Source organism: Hypanus sabinus, chromosome 7 (assembly GCF_030144855.1).
Source record: "Hypanus sabinus isolate sHypSab1 chromosome 7, sHypSab1.hap1, whole genome shotgun sequence".
Taxonomy (NCBI): domain Eukaryota; kingdom Metazoa; phylum Chordata; class Chondrichthyes; order Myliobatiformes; family Dasyatidae; genus Hypanus; species Hypanus sabinus.
In genome coordinates, this window is record NC_082712.1 from 119,848,605 (window position 1) to 119,870,222 (window position 21,618).

The 21,618-nt window shown below is 40.7% G+C and overlaps 1 protein-coding gene and 1 pseudogene across 4 annotated transcripts in view; both read right to left on the reverse strand.

The window, feature by feature from the left end:
- Window positions 1-6,774: 6,774 nt before the first annotated feature.
- On the reverse strand, window positions 6,775-8,291 carry LOC132397537 (NADH-ubiquinone oxidoreductase chain 4-like; annotated as a pseudogene).
- Window positions 8,292-18,844: 10,553 nt separating this feature from the next.
- Window positions 18,845-21,618, reverse strand: part of LOC132397135 (activating molecule in BECN1-regulated autophagy protein 1-like) — a 412,487-nt gene continuing 409,713 nt past the window's right edge. For 3 of the 4 annotated variants that reach the window (XM_059975484.1, XM_059975485.1, XM_059975486.1), the window contains one exon: window positions 18,845-19,635. In XM_059975484.1, coding sequence (XP_059831467.1) covers window positions 19,124-19,635 — 512 coding nt within the window. In that variant the 3' untranslated portion in view covers window positions 18,845-19,123. The remainder of the gene's footprint in view (window positions 19,636-21,618) is intronic. The other variant, XM_059975487.1, reaches the window with a different exon arrangement.

Here is a 21,618-nt window from a genome sequence, read left to right on the forward strand (position 1 = left end):
AATTGAGGAGGAAAAGAAAAGGATCAGCCATGTTTGAATGGCAGAGCAGACTCAATGGGTCAGATGGCCTAATTCTGCTCCTATGTCTTATGGTCTTATGATCTATATCCCACTGTATTCTTTGCCAGTGTTGGATTCTGTTGTTTTTAATCAAGTTCTTTCAGAAGTCAGGAAAGAGGCACAAGACTTGTTACTTCACAACCATTTTAAGCATAAATAGACTAAGAAAGTTGAAAAGTGGACAGGGATAAAGGCCTAGTAAGAGAAGGGAGAGAGAAGCAAAAAAGAAAAAGGAGATGCATGATCAGCTCTTTATACTCATAGATGAGAAGCATTCAAATCAAATTTGCAGATTTTGAACCAGTTAGATAGCTTCTATTCAATAATGCAGCATGAGAGAAGATTCCAATCTTTCCAGAATCAATCAAATGTAACCACTAGGGGGACACACTAAACAACTGCATATACATACTGTGGCTACTAGGAAACATACTAAACAGTTATATGCAGGTAAGTAGTTATAAAATTATTTGCAGACAATTAATTGTTCAGATGCAAAGAAAATAACAATTAAACAGTCTAATCTAAGAATTAAACAGTCTAGTCCAACACCAATCTTCTATGCTATCCATAACACCAGTCACCTGAAAACTTGTTAGCCTATCCATTTAAATTTTCACCACAAACAGCAGAGGTCCCTGCAGAACACCACTAATCACATATCTCCAGCTAAAATAAGACTCTTCGACCAGTATTCTCTGTCTTCTATTGGTAAGCTAGTTCTGAATCTAAAAGGCCAAATCCCTATCGATCCCATGCATCTTCATGTTCTGGGTGAGCTTCCCATGATGGACCTTGTCAGGCACCTTACTAAAACCATGCAGACAGCATGCACAGCTCTATCTTTATCAATCACCCTAACCCTAACCTTGTCAAAAAAAACTGAATCAAGTTAATAGGACATGACTTGCCCTGTACAAAGCTATGCTGGCCCTTTCTAATTAAGCCATGGTTTTTCAAATGCTCATAAAGCCTATTTTAGGAGGTGCTTTACTAATTTAGCTACATTTTGGTTAATCCAAGTGCACTTTCCAGTACATTTACCATGTTACAACTTGCCTCCTCTTGTTAGGAATTTTTTTAATATAAAAGGGAATATTGTTTATCGAGGAGAGTGATGGGAGGTGCTTGCGTGCTCCAAAGTCAGTTTCGGTATAATGTTCTGAGGAGTATTTGCTACTAAATCCACCTTTAAGTGGTTTTCCATACTGCTATCCATGCACTCTAAAAGGCAAATGTAGCCTATTTCTTCCCACTTCATTGGAGCACCACCAAGCCTTTGGGTTAAAAGCTAGTACTCAGGCAGATAATAAAGCTGTAATTATTAGCGATGTTTATAGTTAGGCGAAGTACAGTATCTAATCCTAGCTTGGGCCTCAACTATCATGAGGTCAAAACATTTGATTATATGAAGTTGCTTTTATAAGTTATATTTCCAATCATAAGTGTATGATGGCTTAATGAAGTCTTAACTTTAGTTGTAAACAAGATGCTTTTAATTAACCTTTACGATGTAGAATATTAATTTGTTTGTTTCATGTAACCGCGGTGGCTGGCGCAAGATTGACCAACTCTCATAACTCTGATTGACCCCAGCTTATTCTTATTGAACAATGTTTATCATCTTGAATGCCCTTGTGGGTGTGGGTGAGTGAGGTGTCATGGGCTATACCTAATCAAATTTTAGTACAATTAGGGTATTCTCACCGGGATGCTGAGATTTGCATGTGTACGTCAAACCTGTGCTTGTGAAAAAGTTTGACCTCTTTTATCTTAGTATCTTCAGTGCTATGCTTTATATTAAGCTACACGGGCAGTGGTAGCGGGGAGAGGGAGTAAACATCATTAGTGAAGTAGTTTATGTGTGTAATGTGCGATATACAGCAGACATGCTACAAGCTTCTTCAACCACTCGTCAATGGAGTCTGTCCAGTTAAATACAAAGCAATGTATATGCTTCCTAAATTCAAGTACTGGGCGGTAGAAGTTAATTTTTTTTTAAACTTAAATGTATTTTTGGATTCATTTTTTATGCAAGTTTGTTGTCATTGGATGTCACACTTATGAGGAAATATTTGAACATGTACGCAAGTATTTTTTCATGATGGGTATTAATTATAGCAAAGGGCTAATTGTAAAGGATTAAATTATTTCTTTAGATTTATGGTATGCGAAAGTATACTTTGGCCATTTTAAGACTTTTTTTCGAGGATCACCAAGTATATATGGGGGAGGGTGGGGTTTTCAAAAAATTTTATGTACCTATTTTTGTTTCCCCTGCACAGGGGATAATCCTTATAAGTATGTGTAATACAAATTCTTTTACTTTCCTATTAATCAAAGGTTGTCCTTATAATGATGATTTATATAATTTATGTCTTTCTTAAATTGATATTTGATTAACCAAACATAATTAGAGGACTAAAATTACAATCACATGCCTAACACTTTGATATATATGACTCAACTTGGCTGAGAAGTGACCAATGAATGAGAAGTAGGGATGTCAGCTAGCATCCTGTTGAGGGCAGTACCAACTTGACTGTTAGTCCCGGGCACAGTCCTCCTGGGTTAGTAGAAGCTTGATAACCCTATAAAATCCTTAGAGGTCTGGAAAACTTTATACGATCGAGGGTTAATATACCATTAAAGGGAGCTAGAGGGAGAGGAGTTCTGATGTGATTAAGGATGAGATGCATGTCAAGGATGCCAAATGTCAGATTTGAGCAATAAGTGAGGATAAACTGATAACCGTGCCACAAACTGGACAAAGGTGCCTTACGTTAGGGTAATGGTGGATGAGTGTGTGTCTACAAAGACTTACTGTACATTCCCAAACCAAAAGCCGTGGATGAACCAGAACATACGTCTCTGCTGCACCTGATAACCCTGTGATCTCTGTCTCAGAGGCCGATGTTAGGGTCTCCTTAAAGAGGGTGAACCCTCGCAAGGCGGAAGGTCCCGATGGAGTACCTCATAAGGCTCTGAAACCTGTGCCAACCAACTAACGGGAGTATTCAAGGACATTTTCGACCTCTCACTGCGACGGGTGGATGTTACCGCTTGCTTCAAAAGGCAACAATTATACCAGTGCTGAAGAAGAATAATGTGAGCTACCTTAATGACCATTGCCAAGTAGCAATCACAATACCAGTGATACAATGCTTTGAGAGGTTGGTATGACTAGCCTGAACTCCTGCCTCAGCAAGGACCTGGGCCCATTGCAAATTTCCTGTCGCCACAATAGGTCAATGGCAGACACAATCTCAATGGCTCTCCACATGGCTTTAGACCACCTGGACAACACAAACACCTACATCAGGATGCTGTTCATCGACTATACTCAGCATTTAATACCATCATTCCCACAATCCTGATTGAGAAGTTGCAGAACCTGGGCTTCTGTACCTCTATCTGCAATTGGATCCTCAACTTCCAAACCAGAAGACCACAATCTGTGTGGTTTGGTGATAACATATCCTCCTCGCTGACAATTAACACTGGCATAACTTATGGGTGTGTGCTTAGCCCACTGCTCTACTCTCTATAGACACATGACTGTGTTGCTAGGCATAGCTCAAATACCATCTATAAATTTGCTGATGAATCTCAGGTGGTGACGAGAGGGCGTACAGGAGTGAGATTTGCCAACTAGTGTTGTGATGCTCACTACACCACTACAATGTGTAACACTCGATGTTAGTAAGATGAAAGAGCTGATTGTGGACTTCAGGAAGAGTAAGATGAAGAAACACAAACCAATCCTCATAGAGGGATCAGAAGTGGAGAGAGTGAGTAGTTTCATGTTCATGGGTGTCAAGATCTCTAAGGATCTAACTTGGTCCCAACATATTGATGTAATTATGAAGAAAGCAAGACAACAGCTATACTTTATTAGGAGTTTGAAAAGATTTGGCATGTCAACAAATATACTCAAAAACTTCTATAGTTGTACTGTGGAGAGCATTCTGACAGGCTGCATCACTGTCTGGTATGGAGAAGCTGCTGCACAGGACTGAAAGAAGCTGCAGAAGGTTGTAAATCTAGTCAGCTCCACCTTGGGCACTAGCCTACAAAGTACCCAGGACATCTTTAGGGAGCGGTGTCTCAGAAAGGCAGCGTTCATTAATAAAGTCCTCCAGCACCTAGCGTACAAGGATTACCCCCTGTGCAGATGGAAAAAAAAAGTACATAAAATTTTTTGGAAACCCCACCCTCCCCTTTATGTAATTGGTTATCCTAAAAAAAACCTAAAATGAGGGCCAAAATATACTTTTGCATGCCATAAATCTAAAGAAATAAAATTAATCCTTTACAATTAGGAAAGACCCACCATGAAACTTAAGTACACATTCAAATATTTCTGGTGATAAGCCAGATTCTGATTCTGTTTCTGAGAGATTGGTCTGTAATAGTTTATGTAATTACATATTTTGGCAGTCTTATAAGAGTTGGTACAGGTTTTGTGGGCAGTTGAGGTGGGGGGGAGATGATTGTGGAATGAGGAGTCTGTAGAAATTAATAGAATTCATGGGGACCAGTGCTGTTATGTTATACACTTAAGGAGGGGGGTTATTAATTTTGGGTGGTTAAATATTACTTTTGACCTTGTTTGTTGTGTTAGAATTAACACGTGGGGCACCTTGGGGAGCTTGACCTACTGTTTAAAGTAAAATAATGGTTGCGAGGGTGAGAGTGAGGAGAAATACGAGGATGTGTGTTTGACGAAACCTTGCTGGGGGGGTTGGTGGATGTTGATAATTTAACTATGAATGTTTGTTGAATAATTGGGCTTTTTGTTCCAATTTTTGTTCATTTGTCTTGAGATGGTTTGGGCTCAGTATAGGTTAAGTTTAGAGAAAGGTTGATGCAGAATTGGTGGGAAGTAGCCTAGTATATTAAAGGAATTGTGGGTTGATATTTCGGGTAAATTTTAAGTTGAGATGAGATTAAGTTGAAGAATGTGGCTAGAAAGGTTAGAGTTAGGGCTGAGGTGTTGAGATGAGATGTGTTTATTGCTTCAATAAAAGTGTCTTTTGAGAAAAATCCTGATCATAACGGTATGCCGGTTAGGGCTAAACTACCAATTGTAAGAGATAAGGAGAGGTTTATGTATGCCTCCCATTTTTCAGATATCTTGAGAATTCCAAAGCATTCTATACATTCATCAAGAGCAAGTGGATAACTGGGGAGAGGTAGGATCAGTCAAGGAGAAAAGGGTAGACGTTTGCATGGGTGCAGAGGATGTGAGTAACATCCAGGTTGGTGTGGTCTTTCATTGGTTCCATTATGGATATTATTCTATTATGGATTTGTTGAGTATGCCCACAAGAAAATGAATTGCAGGTTGTATATGATGACATGTATGTACTTTGATAGTAGATTTACTTTGAACTTTGGCTGGGGACCTTAGTGAGTGCTTTACATCAGTTTTATCAAGAAGGATGTGGAGGATAGGAAACTCAGTAATGATAATGTTGACTTGCAGGAGGTAGTGTTGGGTCTGTTAGAGGGAATTAAGGTGGATACCCGCAAGGCCTGTTGGGACATACCCCAGGTTTTCGAGAGAGGCAAATAAAGAGATTGCTGAGGCCTTGACTGATACTTTTGTATCCTCTCTAGCCACAGGTGAAGTTGCTAATTTTCCATTATTTAAGAAAGGAATGAGGGATAATCCTGGAAACCATAGACCAGAGAGGGAAGTTACTGGAGAGAGTTCTAGGATTTTTTGATGTCATTTTTGGTCCGTGTACAAGTGGCTGTAAATAGAATGCTCCTAAACACAAGCAGCTGGCAAAATTAGCTGACAGTCTTGAATAAGGGGGTGAAGGCAGGATAGTAAAAAAAAAATCCCTTCTGCCACTATTGTGCTTGAGTGAAGTTGGACGGAGACTGGTGTAGGGCCTTCTATAGCTGCTGGAAGTCATGGGTTCAGACCATATTGAGCAGATTTTCCAGCAGCTGCTAATACTAAACCTGAAGGGGGCAGGGTTAAGTTTGTGTCTTTAGATAGGAAGAAGAGGTGTTGAATTTCTCAGGAGTTAATGGCTAGTCATGCTATACTTACAATTAAGCCGATGTCTCTGATGCGGTTGTAAATAATGACTTGAAGGGCGGCTGTGGTTGCACCAGTTTGGCTGAATCATCAACCAATGAGGAGCAATGAAATAATGCCAATGCCTTCTCAGCCAATAAAAAGTTGGATTAGGTTATTGGCTGTGATTACAACAATTATTGTGATTAAGAATAGGCATAAATATTTAAATAATTTATTGAGATTAGGGTCTGAGTGTATGTTCTATGGGGCAAATTCAAAGATAGACTATGTGATGTAGAGGGCTACAGGGGTGAAGATAATAGGTGTTGAATTTAAAGCTAACACTGATATCAAAGGTTCCAATGTTAATTCAATTTCAATTGGTTGTGATAGATTCTAAACCCTGATCTAGGGTAGTATCAAGGGGTACAGGAGAATTAAGAAGATGAGGGAAATGATGTAATAAAGGTTGAGTTCATAGCCTTTGATTGGAGTTACACCAATAGATGGAGCTGCACTAAGGCCAATGGATATATCTATTATCTTTCTACAGCTTCAAGTGAGCCATGGATTTGAACCATGAATAGGAGAAATTAGCAGTTTTCCTCATCTCAGACTGTCTTGGGTAATTAAAAAGGGTTTAACTTTTATTTTTAGAACCATAATCTAATGTTTTTTTAGACTATAATTACAGGATGTTCAGCCCGGGATAATTCTGGTTTGGAGATTCATAGGAGTGTTGGGATTAGGTGGAGATATATCAGTATGCATTCTCGTGTGTGAGAAGGGTCTTTGAGGATAAGATGGTGAGGTACAGGCCCTCATTGTGTTACAATAAACATATACAAGAAGTAAGAGGTGATTAGTAAAACCCCTGACCCAGTTCAATGAGATTATTTGAATAGGGAGGCGACGATAAGGAGTTCCCTTATTATGAGGTTAAGGGGGGGGGGGGGGGGGTAAAGCTGGATTTGCTAAATTAGCTAGAACTCATTAAGTCCTATTAATGGGAGAATAACTTGTACACCCTGAGTAAGGAATAGTGTTCGGCTATGCTCGATTGTACATGTTCATTCTGTTAGCAAAACAGAAATGGATAGATGAAATGAGGCTGTGGGCAATTATTAGGGTTATTGCTCCTGTGAAGCTTCATGATGTTTGAATGAGAATGGCCGCAGCTACCAGGCCCATGTGACTTACAGATGAGTAGGCAATTGGAGATTTTAGGTCTGTTTGTTGTAAACAGGTGCAGCAGCTATAATAACTCTCCAAAGGGCTAAGATCGGAAATAGGCAAGGTATCTCTTTTGTGAGAGGGTTAAGTACAGTGACAATTCATCTCATTCTGTAGCCTCCTGGTTTTAGTAAAATTGCAGCTAAAGTTATGGAATCGATAATGGGAGCTTCAATGTGGGCCTTAGGTAGTCACAGATAAGCTCCGTAGAGTGGCATTTTAACTGAAAATGCGATCAGGCAGGTGGCCCACTTGAATTTACTTGCTCACGAGTTGGTGTTTAGGAGTTGGGGGAATTGTAAAGTTAATATCAAGAGTGAACCAAGATCACTTTGAAGGATGAGGAGAGCACCTCGAAGGGGCACAGAGCGTATGAGGGTATAGAATAGGAAGCATGTCCCTGTGTTTAGACATTCAGTTTGGTTATCTCAGCGGTTAATAATGACGAGTGTCGAGATTAAAGTTAACACAGAAACAGAAAACCTACAGCACCATACAGGCCCTTTGGCCCACAGGGTTGCGCTGAACATGTGCCTGCCTTAGAAATTACTCGGCTTACCGATAGCCCTCTATTTTACAAAGCTCCATGTACCTATCTAAAAGTCTCTTAAAAGACCCTATCATATCCACCTCCACCACCATTGCCGGCAGCCCATTCCACGTATTCACCACTGTCTGAGTAAAAAACTTACCCCTGACATCTCCTCTGTACCTACTCCCCAGCACCTTAAACCTATGTCCTCTTATGTCAACCATTTCAACCCTGGGAAAAAGCCTCTGACTACCCACATGATCAATGCCTCTCATCAAATATAACTTCTTCAAGTATAGCATGGAATGGAGTTATTTATCTGGCGTTAAAAGCTAAGATTAAGAGTAGTTGTAAGGTGATGAGGAGGTTGATGTAAATATGGGTTCGGGTGCAGGGTTCATCAGTGAGGTGGCTTTGGCTGGCAAGTAATATCAGTGCAAACAATCATCGGGTTAGTGCAACTAAGGAATGACAGAGGAACAAGTCCCAGCTAGAGGCTGCAAAGCTCTTGGTCCACTTCTGCATCTCATTCGAACCATAGTATGCAATAAGGAGGCTGTGACAAATAGAGGTGGCTCACAGTCATTTTTTAGATAATGTTCATGAAATTGGGTAAAGTATAATTGTAGGGATGATGATTTCTAGCACTGCAGGAGGCTGAAGTTTTTTAGTGTGTCTGAGCCATGAGTGTGGGTGGTAGCTACTAGGAGGGCCAAACCTGAGCTTGCTTCACAAACTGGGATTGTTAACAAGATTATGGGCATGAGAGAACGGGTTGGGGTAGCTATTGTTGTTGATCAGGGGAAACTGCAATAAATAGGATTATTATTATGCCTTCTAGGTTGATGAGTGCTGATAGAAGATGAGAGCAGTTTTGGGCAAGTCCTGTTAGACCTGGGATGAATGCTAAGGAGAAGGTGAAATGGATTGGAGACACAAGATACTTACGGGTTTTCACCATAATTAATTGAGCCAAAATCAATTGTCTTAAGTCTTTGGATTAAGTATCTTATTCTGCTCACTCTGGACCTCCTTGGAGTCATTCATAAATTAGGCCCAAGGTTAAAAGTAAGATGATTGCAGCCCATAAAGAGGCAGTGAGGGGCAAGTTAAGCTGATCCTCTCAAGGAAGTGGAAGAAGTAGAACAATTTCTAAGTCAATTAAAATATATAGAAATGTAACTAAGAAGCAGCAGAGGGAGAAAGGTAGACGTGCAGTCCCTAGGGGGTCAAAGCCACATTCATAGGGGGATATCTTTTCATTGTCTGGGTTCATTTTTGGTAGTCAGAAGGCTAAGGAAGGGAGAATTAAGGGAAATGAGTGCCACTTAAGCCATAGACCTTAACTCAGGAGAAATTCAACAACTCTTCTTCCTATCTAAAGACACAAATTTAACCCTACACCTCTTAGGTTTAGTCTTAGCAGCCATTGGAAAATCTGCACCCATGACTTCCAGCAGCCATAGAAGGCCGTACACTAGCCTCCGCCAACTTCACTCAAGCACAATAGTGGTACCAGGATCTTTTACTTATCTGCCTTCATCCCCTTGTTCAAGACAGCAAGCTAATTTTGTCATCCTGCCTGTGTTTAGGAGCAGTAAGCACTCTATTTGCAGCCACCTGTGCACTGACCCAGAATGACAAAAAAACTTTCCAGTAACTTCCCTACCATTGATGAGAAACTCACCTGTCTATAGTTTCCAGGATTATCCCTCATTTCCTTCTTCAATAATGGAAAATTAGCTACTCATCAGTCCTCTGTGACTTCGCCCGTGGCTAGAGAGGCCACAAAAGTATTGGTCAAAGTCTCAGCAATTTCTTTTCCTGCCTCTCTCAATAACCTGAGGGTATATCCCATCAGGCCTTGTGAATATCCACCTTAAATCTCTTTAAGTACTACCTCCTCCTTTACTTCAAAATGTAAATCAATATCTTCAGCACTAAGTTTCCTATCTTCCACGTCTTTCTTGACAAAAACTGATGTAAAGCACTCATTGAGATCCTCACCCGAAGTTCATAGTTCAAAGTAAATCAATTATCAAAGTACATATATGTCATCATATACAACCTTGTGATTTATTTTCTTGATGGCATACTCAATAGATCCATAATATTACCAACGTAAGACTCATGCCAACTTGGGTGTTCATTCACATCTTCTTCATCCATGCAAATATTCCCCCTTTTAACCTTGACTGATCCTACCTCTCCCCATTTAGCCCCTTGCTCTTGATGTATGTATAGAATGTTTTGGAGTTCCCCTTAATCCTACTTTCCCAAGACTTTTCATGGCCCCTCCTGGCTTTCCTAGCTCCCTTCTGGAGTTCTTTTCCAGCTTCTTTATAATCCTCAAGGGCTCTGTTTGAGCTTAACTTCCTAAGCTTTACAAACTTTTCCTTTTTCTTCTTGAATAAATTCATCACTTCTTTTGATATCCAAGGATCTCTTACCTGGCCATCCTTGTCCTTCCTTCTGACTGGAGCATGACTGTCTTGTACTCTGTGCTGTTGGCCTTTAAACACCCTCCACATGTTGAATGTGGACTTTATATAGTTTCTGCCTAATGCTCTTGTAATTTGACCTACTCCAGTCCCACTAGGTCCATGCTTATTCTTATCTATAACTATTTTAAAATTTCACAGTTGTGGTTACTGTTCCCTGAGACATCAGTCACTTGGCCAGGCTCATTACCCTATGTCCAGTACAGCCTCTCCTCTTGTTGGACTATCTACATATTGATGTAAAAGTCCCTCCTGGATGCACCTAATAAATTCAGCTCCATTTAAAACTCTTGTACTAAGAAGGTCCCAGATTATATTAGGGAAGTTGAAGTCCCCATGGCAACGACTCTACTGTTTTTACACCTTTCCTTAATCTGTCTGCATATCTGTTCCTCCACGTCCCAGAGGCTATTGAGGGTTTTGATGGTTTGTAGTACAATCCCATTTGAGCGATTGCACCCTTCCGATTTTTAGGTTCTACCCATATGGACCCAGTGGATGAGCTCCCCCCTGTTACGGCCCTTCTGAGTGCAGATGTGGTATTGTCCCTGATTAGTACTACAAATCTCCCTCCCTTTTACCCCCTGCCTTTTCTAAAACCTCAAAGCCCTAAGACATTATGTACCCATTCCTGTCCATCTCTCAGCCAAGTCTCTGTAATGGCCAGAACATCATAATTCCATGTACTGAACCATGTTCTAAATTGATCACACTTACCCAAAACACTCCTAACATTGAAATGTGGACACTTCAAACTATCCATCCCATTGTATCTGTTACTTTGCTTCTGCCTGTCTTTTACTGGTCCTGCTATCTACCTTCCTCTCCTTCCCTCCACTTTCTGACCTGTTGCTCTGCTTCCCATCCCCCTGCCAAACTAGTTTAAACCCTCCCAAGGAGCACTAGCGAACCTCCCTGCCAGAATATTGGTTCCCTTCCAGTTTAGGTGCAACCCATCCCTCTTGTACAGGTCACTCCTGCTGCAGAAGAGGTTCCAATGATCCAAAAACCACCAATCATCAATGACAAGAAAGAGACTAATCACCTACTGTTGATGCTCAAACCACATAAAGTGCCAAACAGCATCATTTATATTTCCAGGTCATTATTGATGAGAAACTCAACTACAGCAGCAACAATAAGGAAACAATGGCCATTGAATTAGAACAAAGGCTTGGTGTCTTGTGATGTGCAAGTCACCTTCTGATTCTCCAAAACCTTTCTACAAACTACAGGGACTGAGTCCAGAGTGCAATTGAGTAATTTGCTTTTTCCTGTACATGTGCAACTCCAAAAGCACCCAAGGAGCTCAACATCATACAGTAGAAACAGCCCCCTAGACGGACTCCCTCTTCATCATCATAAATATTGACCCTATCACTGGTGGAGCACACTGTAAAATTCAGTGCACTTACACATCAGGATTCCCTAACAGCACCTCCCACATACAATCTGCCACCCAGAGAGAGAAAGGTCATGAGTGCATGGAGGGAGTACGGCCCACAGGTTTCCCTCCAAATCATTTATCATCCTCACTCACAATAGTATCACGGATCCTTCATCATTGTTGGGTCTATGACCTGGAACTCCTGATTCAACAACATCGCTGCAGGACCTGTAGCAAAATGATTGGTACAGCTTAAGGTGGCTCACAGTCACATACCCAACAGTCTCGGCATGAAATGTCGACTGTACTCTTTTCCATAGATGCCGCCTGGCCTGCTGAGTTCCTGCAGCATTTTGACTGTGTTGCTCGGATTTTTGGCATCTGTAGATTTTTTCTTGTTTGTTCCTTGGGGTTGTCCAGTTTACTTCAAATCCCAAACATGGGTTGATAGGTTAATTGGCTGCTAAAAATTGCTCTAGTGTAGTTTGGGGTGTGGTGTAGGAGAATGGAGTGGAATTGATGGGCACTTGATGGAGTGAGTGGCTATGGGGAAGTGGGTGGGAGAATGGGAGTGCTCTGAGAGCTGATGTAGACTCAACATGAAATGAAGATCCAAGAGGGATCTTCAAAGTAACAAGTGGTTGCTAGATAAATGCTATTTGTGCAAAGATAGTGGAGCAGTGGAAATTGTCAGCATGTTGTGGCCATTTCCAGTACTGTATATCATTTTGTTGCTTGTATTTGCTGTTTATCTTTGAATGTTCTTTGTGAATTTGACATTGTTTTTCCAGGAAGAAGAGGATATAATATACCAACTTTGCATACGATCTGATCTTCTTTGTGAAGAAAATGCAACTGTTCCTAAGTAACCAATTATCAGTCACAATAATATTCTTTTACATTCTTTGTTCTACTGGTGAGAACAGGGACACATACTTCAGTGGTGCAAGTTCCAGCAGCCTGCTGCTGTAGTAGCTGAGTACTCTGAGCAATTGACTATTTAATCAAGGATGACTTGATGGTAAACCAGCCCGTGCCCAAATTCAAATCACATGCATTCACCTCCATCCACTCTCTTGCATGTTGCGTGGTGATCAAATGTAGGAATCATGTTATATGCAGTCCATTCTTTATTGTTCACATTAACTGCTGAGGAAAAAGATTTACGATGGGCAATAATAACTTTGAATGAAGTTATTAACATGAGCTTATAAATCTTACACACCATAGAAAAGTGTTATGGAAATCTCTACAAAGCATCATAACTCTTTCAGAATGATAGACACGAGAAATTCTGTAGATGCTGGAAATCCAAAGCAACACACACAAAATGTCGGGGGAGCTCAGGAGGTCAGGCAGCATGCATGGAAATGAATAAACAGTTATTGTTTTGGGCCAAGGCCCTTCTTCAGGCCTGGAAAGGAAAGAGGAAAACACCAGAATAAAAAGTTGGGCAGGGAGGATAGCTAGAAGGTGATCAGTAAAGCTAGGCAGATAGGATAGATACAGGGCTGGAGAGGAAGGTATCTGATACGAAAGGAGAGTGGACCAAAGGAAAAGGGGAGGGGATTGGGGGAGGCAATAGGCAGGTGAGAAGAAGTAAGAAGTCAGAGGATCCCTTTGTAGATGGTGGAAGTTGCGGAGGATGATGTATTGGATGCAGAGGTTCATGGGGTGGTAGGTAAGGACAAGGGGAATTCTATCATTGTTAAGGCGGTGGGAAGATGGGGTGAATGCAGATGTTCAGGAAATGGAGGAGATGTGGCTGAGGGCAGCATCAATGGTGGAGGGAGAGAAACCCCATTCTTTGGAGGAGGAGGGCATGTCTGATGTCCTGCAAAGGATAGCTGCATCCTGAGGACAGATACGGCAGAGGCAAAGAAGATGAGAAAAGGGAACAGCATTTTTACAGGAGTCAGAGTAAAAAGAGGCACAGTAAAGATAACCATGGGTACCAGAGTTTCTAGAAGATGCCAGTTGACAGTTTGTCTCCAGCATTGGAGTCGCAGATTGAGAAAGGGGAGGGTGGTGTCAGAAATAGACCAACTGAATTTAAGGGCAGAGTGGAATTTGGAGACAAAAGTTGATGAAATTGATGAGCTCAGCATGGGTGCATGAAGCAGCACCGATGCAGTCATCAATGTACTGGAGGAAGAATTAGGCAGCATTACCAGGGAAGGATTGAACCATTGACTGTTCTACATAGCCAATAAAGAGATAGGCATAGCAGGGGCCCACAGCTACCCCTCGAACTTATTCTGAGTTATTCTTATTCTGAAATGATGTCTCCCTGCAGTTGATCTCTAACAGCATCCTCAGTTCCAATCGTTGAGCTGCAAGCATCATCCCTAATAATATCGCATGGGGGAGTATGATTCCTTCCTCACATTAATCAAATGAATAAATTTTCAGTGGAGAAAATAAGTTTTATAACATTCCTTTGTAAGACATTCCTTTTCTTAAAGTATATTAACAAAGAAGAGATTAGGAAAGCAAACCTCACATACAAAATGCTGGAGGAACTCAGCAGGCCAGGCAGCATCTATGGAAAAATATACAGTCAACATTTCAGGCTGAAAACCTTCAGGACTAAAAAAAAGATGAGTAGAGAACAGGAAGACAGAAGGCCATGGAAAAAGAAAAGGGAGGGGGAGGAGCACCAGAGAGGGGCAATGGGCAGGCAAGTAGATAAGGTGAGAGAGGGAAAAGGAGATGGGGAATGGTGAAGGAGAGTGGGGGGTTTGGGGTCATTATCGGAAGCTTGAGAAATTGATGTTCATGCCATCAAGTGGGAGGCTACTCAGACGGGATATAAGGTGTTGTTCCTCCAACCTGAGTGTGACCTCATCACAACAGCAGAGGAGACTATGGACAGACATATCGGAATGGGGATGGTAAATTCTGGTGCTTCCCCCCCCCCTTTTCTTTCTTCCATGGCCCTCTGTCCTCTCCTATTAGATTCCCCTTTCTCCAGCCTGTGTCATTTCCACCAACTTCCCAGCTCTTTACTTCACCCCTCTCCCTCTTGGTTTCACCTATCACTTCTGTTTCTCCCTCCTCTCCCCCAACTTTTTAACTCTATTCATCTTTTTTCTCCAGTCCAGCTGAAGGGCTTCAGCCTAAAACATTGAATGTACTCTTTTCCATAAATGCTGCCTGGCCTGCTAAGTTCTTCCAGCATGTTGGGTGTGTTGCACAGATTTCACGCATCTGTGGATTTTGTTTGAGATTGGAAAGCAGGCCTTTTGGATATCAATACATAGAGAAACCAGAAAGCAATAAATCGCCATTGAGATTGTAAACTGAATCAGTGTGATTCTATCTGATGAGAGGATATTTCATATAATCGGGGTGTAGAAAATGGGAAGGATTACAACAATGAGCCTGGATAAAATGGAGAGTTGGCAAAGTGGAATTGTATTGAATGGAAGAGCTTCCTGTAGAGCGCGAGTATATACAATGGAAAAGGTTTCAGATTTGTGTAGAATAGGGAGTGGGCTTAATGCAGAATTGTGCATAATACCTCAAGTGAAAGTAACATTTTTTTTTCTCCTGGCTGAACAATAGTCAATCCATAAGATTTCACAATGTAGTAAAAGGCCAGCAAACATTACTATGTAGTATTATTTCAATTTCATCATTGTCATTCAGGAGTAATCTTTTATTCAACAACGGAGCTAAGGTCCCCATGATCGCTCTATGGTAGACAGCTACTAGTTGTAAATAGTTGAGCCTTTTAGCAGGTGGCAATCTTATATTGATTTTGTTGCTAGTCTGTCTTCATTTTAGTCTCAAGTTGTTTCTTTATTGGCAAGCCATCCTGGTGTGAGCAATAAACATTACAAATTTGAGCAAAGATAAAATAGCTAGTAGCAAGAGGCTCCAAAATGTAAGATTTCAAAAAAAGTTAATTAAAATATTTATCAATGTTCTGCATGAGTTGTGCTTGGATGGAAATCATTCAGTAAGCTGTATCTTCTGAATTACAGAACATTAAGATTATAAACTACTTTAAATTAGCATATATTCTCAATGTAATAAATTCGTGAATCATGCAGTGTTCTTTTTGTTTGCACATGCTGTATTTCAAACTGTTAAGTACTATTCCAAATCTTTATTTAAAATAAATGTTTAAAATACTTACTTAAAAACTTTATTTTAACTTGGTTTTGCTCTCCAAAGTCTGTGAATGTGTTGTGGTCTACTGTTTCCCCCTGAACATTTCATTTGATTTTTTTCCATTTCAAGTTTCCAACTTTGCCGTGACATCAAAGTTCCTAATGAAGGTTATGTAAGTGTGTCACAAGTTATTCTCTCAGCCTCATCCCCTCCATGGCCTGTGGCATGATTAATGACTCTTTCCAATCAAATCAATGAGAAAATAAAATGCCACAACATTTTTAGGAAATCAGCTACAGTATACAAACCCTGGCGCTGGGTCAGCCCTGTGAATAGGGGCAGATTTTTTTTAAAAAACCCTCTCAATTGGATTGAATTATTTTATCCACATATGCTTCCCATAAAGGGAATGTAGAACAGCTGTCACCAAGGCCCAACAATGACGAATCAGCCTGTTTATTTATCAGAGAGCTGAATACAATTTCTGAGTTAAAATTGTAGCAGCAGGTACTGGGTACTTCACACTGTGCGAGTCTATGTAGCTACGAGAAAGGAAGTGATGTGTGAAAAGCTGTTCATGTTGGATCAAAATGGACAGCATTTCAGCTGCTTTGCTAAGTTACTTTTGGAGATCAGATGGTCCTTTGCACACATTTCCCTTAGCAGATTAAATGAATGGGTTAGAATTTATGATAGGGAGAAGTTTTTGTTCTTCATTCTATACATAGATTTCATATCCTGTCGGTAATGATCTACACAAAGAAGTCTAGGGAGACCCATACTCATATCACAGCCAAGTGAAATGTGTGAAACAATACAAGGGCAGGCAAAAAGCTGGAAATACATGGATCTTAAATTTCAAAGTGTTTCTGCAAAATCACTTCTCTGAACTGCTGTAACCAGTAAGTAGAGGAAAAAAAACACAACAGGCAATTTTCACCCAAGGACCCAAAATCAATTTATACAACAAGCGATCAATTAATCTGTTATTATCACGCAGGAATATTGTGCACTGCTTGTTCCAATGACTTATCAGTTATCTAATGTTAAATATTCTGAAAACATAATGAAGGGTCAGTTTAACATTTTATGAATGGTGTGGTACCTTCTCAATGTCAGTCTTGATTAAGGGGCCTGACCCTTATGTGTGGTTACCAAGCTGACTAAGAGACAAAGTCCAGAGTAATGATGAATCATTTTTCCCTTGGCTGAAGGTTTGATGCAACATCAATGTTGAGACCATAGCACTTTTTCCATACATATTTACCCTCTGAACTTGCACGTCCAAGACATTACTTGCAAGTTTGAAAATGATGAGGAATACAGGAAAAGAGTTCAGGTAGCCAGAGATGGTGAAGTGAAAGATAAAAGCTCAATGAAGGACATTACAGAGTGCTGCATTTTGAGGATGGAGAAAAGCGCAACATTACAAAGGGCTTTGACAGTGTATGATAAAGATTTACCAGAATGATGTTAGAGTTGACAACAAACTTTAAGGACAATGTTAAGGAGGTATTAGTTGGTATTAAAAAAAAAATCAGGACTATTCTGTTAAGAGTAATGAGTGTTCCTAGTGACTGGAATGATCCAAAACTGCAAATCTAAGGCAACTGATGACAGGGAAGAAATCAAACAGTAAGTTGCAAGAATTTGAAATTCACTGACTGAAAACAGAAAGATAATTCTATAATGATAAAGAGAACAGCAAATTCTATGTGGGAAAGATTTGGAGTCTTACAAGTAAGAAGCAGGGAGAAGAGCAAATTGATTGTACCTTTAAAGAGTAGCATAATCACAATGCAGCAAATAACCCCTTGTTGTATTATATTATCTATGCTCTTATATATCATGTTAAAGTCTGTCCCGAGCCTTATAGGCTCATCAGGCCAGTGCTTATGCCGGTTTCTGTGGTGTGAAGCGTCTGAGAGTATGAGACTCCCCTCCCCAGAGAGGATGCCAGTCTATCGCGAGGTTAACTCCCAGCATTTTGCCTGTAACCATTTTCAGCTGGTTAAGTGTGGTTAAGTGCCTTTGTCAAGGACACAACACAACACACTGCCTTAGCTGAGATTCGAATTAAGTGTGTTGGCGCGTGGCCAAATGGTTAAGGCGCTGGACTAGAGATCTCAAGATCACTAGTTCGAACCTCAGCTAAGGCAGAGTGTTGTGTCCTTGAGCAAGGCACTTAACCACAAATTGCTCTGTGAGCACACCGGTGCCAAGCTGTATTGGCTCTTGCCCTTCCCTTGGACAACATCGGTGAGAGGAGACTTGCAGCATGGGCAACTGTCGGTCTCCCAAGGCCCAAATCCATGGTCAAATCCATGCCTATTTATATTATATATCATGCATGTTTGTAGTATTACATGCTCAAGTGCTGTTCCAGGGTCCAAACACAATATATTCATTCAGATATAAAGCAAACTGATGGAGGAACACAGCAGGTCATCATCGAGGAATATGGATGGTCAAAGTTTCAGATGGAGACCCTTTATCTGCCTCAGATGGAAACATTGCTCATCCCTTTACTTCCATAGACGCTGCTTGACTGGCTAAGTTCCTCCAGAAGTTTGTTATTTGCTCCATATTCCAGCATATACTTGTGTCTTCATTATTCTGAGTAATGTTTATGGCACCATGAATATGTCAACACCATTTAAATTCATGGATTACATTTCTATTATATTAATATATGCAAAATGCCTTGTTTCAAACAGTTTGTATTTTGGCTGAGAACATTCTGTAATGATTTTTAATTTGGCCATATGAGTGGAAATTTGCTGTCAGAGAGAAAGCTTCAATTAGCATCCAGGATGGAGAGGACGAAAAAGAAGTTAATGATCGAAATTGTGGACAGTTCATCATCACCTGAAACATTATCTGTCTCTCTCTTTCTCCACAGATACTAAATGACAATTGGAATGAGAAAGTCTAGTGCAACTTCATTAGGCTTAAAATAAATTAATCACATTGGCAAAGATCTTCTTCCAGTTTTTAAAGAGTTTTTATTCGTTATTGTGATCTTTGGTGTTCACATAGGTCTCTTTTGCTTGCACTTAACTAGATTCCATTTCTCTAAAATAACAAGTTACCAGTTTACAAAAAAAAGGGAAAGAAAAACAACTTAAATCAAATTCTACTAAAAACAAGTAAGTGGAATTTCCTTGGCTGTTTTAGCTAGATTCTACACATACAAACCATGGGACATGCATTTTTTTTTGTTTCTTTTACCCTGAACAGCAGAGCACCTGATTTTACCTCCTGTCTGAGCCCCTGTTGTCAGTGCCATGATTATCAGTATTATCAACGATATTGGGGCTGTGTGCGCTGACAGGATGGAAAGGGGCACCCGTGTCCATAGAAGTCGTGGGTTGTTGACCAAAGATCCCATCATCCCCAAGGGCACTGCTTCTGCTGAGCTGTTCTAATGTCTGATCCCTTTCGTTACTTTCTCTGAAATCTGTCACTAAGCTGTTGGAGTTGCTGGGGACGGCAGAGTCCACCAGAATATGACTGTAACTACTGTCCATTTCTGTTCTGCCAAGGGTACTTGGTGGGTGTGCACTCAGTCGTGTCAGGGCTTCGTTGCCTGTCTGCGAACCTCGGTGTATTCGGTGGCTGACGATAATGTTGTTTCCAAAGCCTCCCATGGAGGCAGTGGTAGTGCCTTGTTCTCGTTGTACAACTGCCGTCATCCAGCCCTCAGCAATCAGTCGCCGGATGCGAGACAAAGCATCCTCTCCTGGAATATATTCTGGAGCATCTCCTGAAGCAGGGTAAACAGAAAACATTTATGCTTACTTAGAGGATGATTTAAAAAGGTGTGAATCGTATATTTTGAATGAATATGTCAATTACTATATAGCAAATCAGTTCTTGGAAATTTATCCTCTGTATAGATTTGATCATAAGCACGAGTATATCTGCAGATGCTGGAAATCCAAAGCAACACACAGAAAATGCTGGAGGAACTCGGCAGGTCAGGCAATGAATGAATAGTTGACATTTTGGGCTGAGACCGAGAAGGAAGGGGAAGATGCCAGAATAAAAATGTGGGGAGGGGGGGGAGAGAGAAGTTAGCTGGAAAATGAGAGGTGAAGTGGGTGGGAAAGGTAAAGGGTGGGAGAAGGACCTTAGGAGAAAGGGAAAGGGGGGGACCCGGGGAAAGTAATGAGTAGGTGAAAAGAAGTCAAAAGTCAGAGTGGCGAATGGGGTGGAGGGTTGAATTTGGTTACTGGAAGGAGAAATCAATATTCATGCCGTTACTAGGTTGAATGGTACCAAGACAGAATACACTTTGATCATTCTCCTTGGAGCATTTCGTTGACGTTTTATTTACTGCCTGATAGCACCCAGCAAACAGCCTATCAACAAACCCTTGTTTCTGAGCAACTTGATCCTGTTAGCTGCGTAATAACCAAACCAGTTTGTTTGCTGGTTTCTTCCCAACATCAGAAGCAAAGCTGCTGCTCTGTGGCAATGAATAAAAGATGTAAACCACGTGGAGATCCCAGGAAACACTCAAATGAATTGCCTCTGCATTAGTTCTGGTCTTGAGATCGTAAAATGTCATTTAGCCAACACAAAATGAGATGTCTGTGCACCTTTAATAGGAATCAAATCACTTCTTGCTGAGACTGTCAGGGAAATCAGAAACAGGGGTTTGAGTACCTTGGTAGCAGAGAATTACTAAGTTGGAGTCCATTAGCGGCAAGGACAAACAATACAATCTAACTCAGACCTTTTTCAAGACATAACCAGCTGCCATCTTGAACACCTCCTCATTGAGGTTAACATATTCAACACTGGTTGCAGCTCCTTCAAAATGCTTGTTCTTCCATGACTGAGCTATAGGAGATGGTGAGGTGATTTCAAACCTGACCCTTTAGAAAGTCAAAAGCTTGTTAAAATTCAGCAAGAGCTTGTTCAAAACAGAACAATAAAAAAAGAACTAGTTTTGGATGATTTGACTCCACACTGGAAAAGAAGGAAACTGGACAGATGAAAAACTGTGAGGCTAGTTACCATGACTGATGCTTTGCATCCCCTAGCAGACAGTTCCAGGGTGGAAATGGCAGGAAGGGGAAACAGGCTGTCTGACTGCCTGCTAAACGCAGAATCTGGAGGTATAAAATTAATCCAACATTCAAGCAAGAAAGACAATATATTAAGATGAATACACTGAGTCACTATTCAGTTTTTTTTAAACTAATCCCCACACAGTTTATTTATTAGTATTTTGGAATACAGTATTTCTTGAAACTGATCAATAAGCTTCAAGTCCTAGGCCTCAGTACCTCCTTGTGCAACTGGATCCTTGATTTCTTCACTTGTTGTACCCAGTCAGTCGAATTTGCAACACCACCTTCTCCACAATTTCCTTCAGCATAAGTAAATCACAAGGCTGTGTGCTTAGCCCCCTGCTCTATTCACTTTTTACTTATAACTATAAGGCTAAGCACAGCTCCAATGTTATATTTAAGTCTGCCAATGACACCACTGTTGACTGAATCAAAGGTGGTGATGAATCAGCATATGGGAGGAAGATTGAAAATCTGGCTGAATGGTGCCATAACAACAATCTCTCAATGTCAACAAGATGAATGAGATGATTATTGACTTCAGACAAAGGAAACCAGAGGTTTCTAGAATCTGCAGGCAAATCATTACAAACTCCATATTGTCAACACCGTCTGCATCAGAAACTGGAAAGGAAGTATGTTTGTGTATGATCATGCCAACAAGGTAG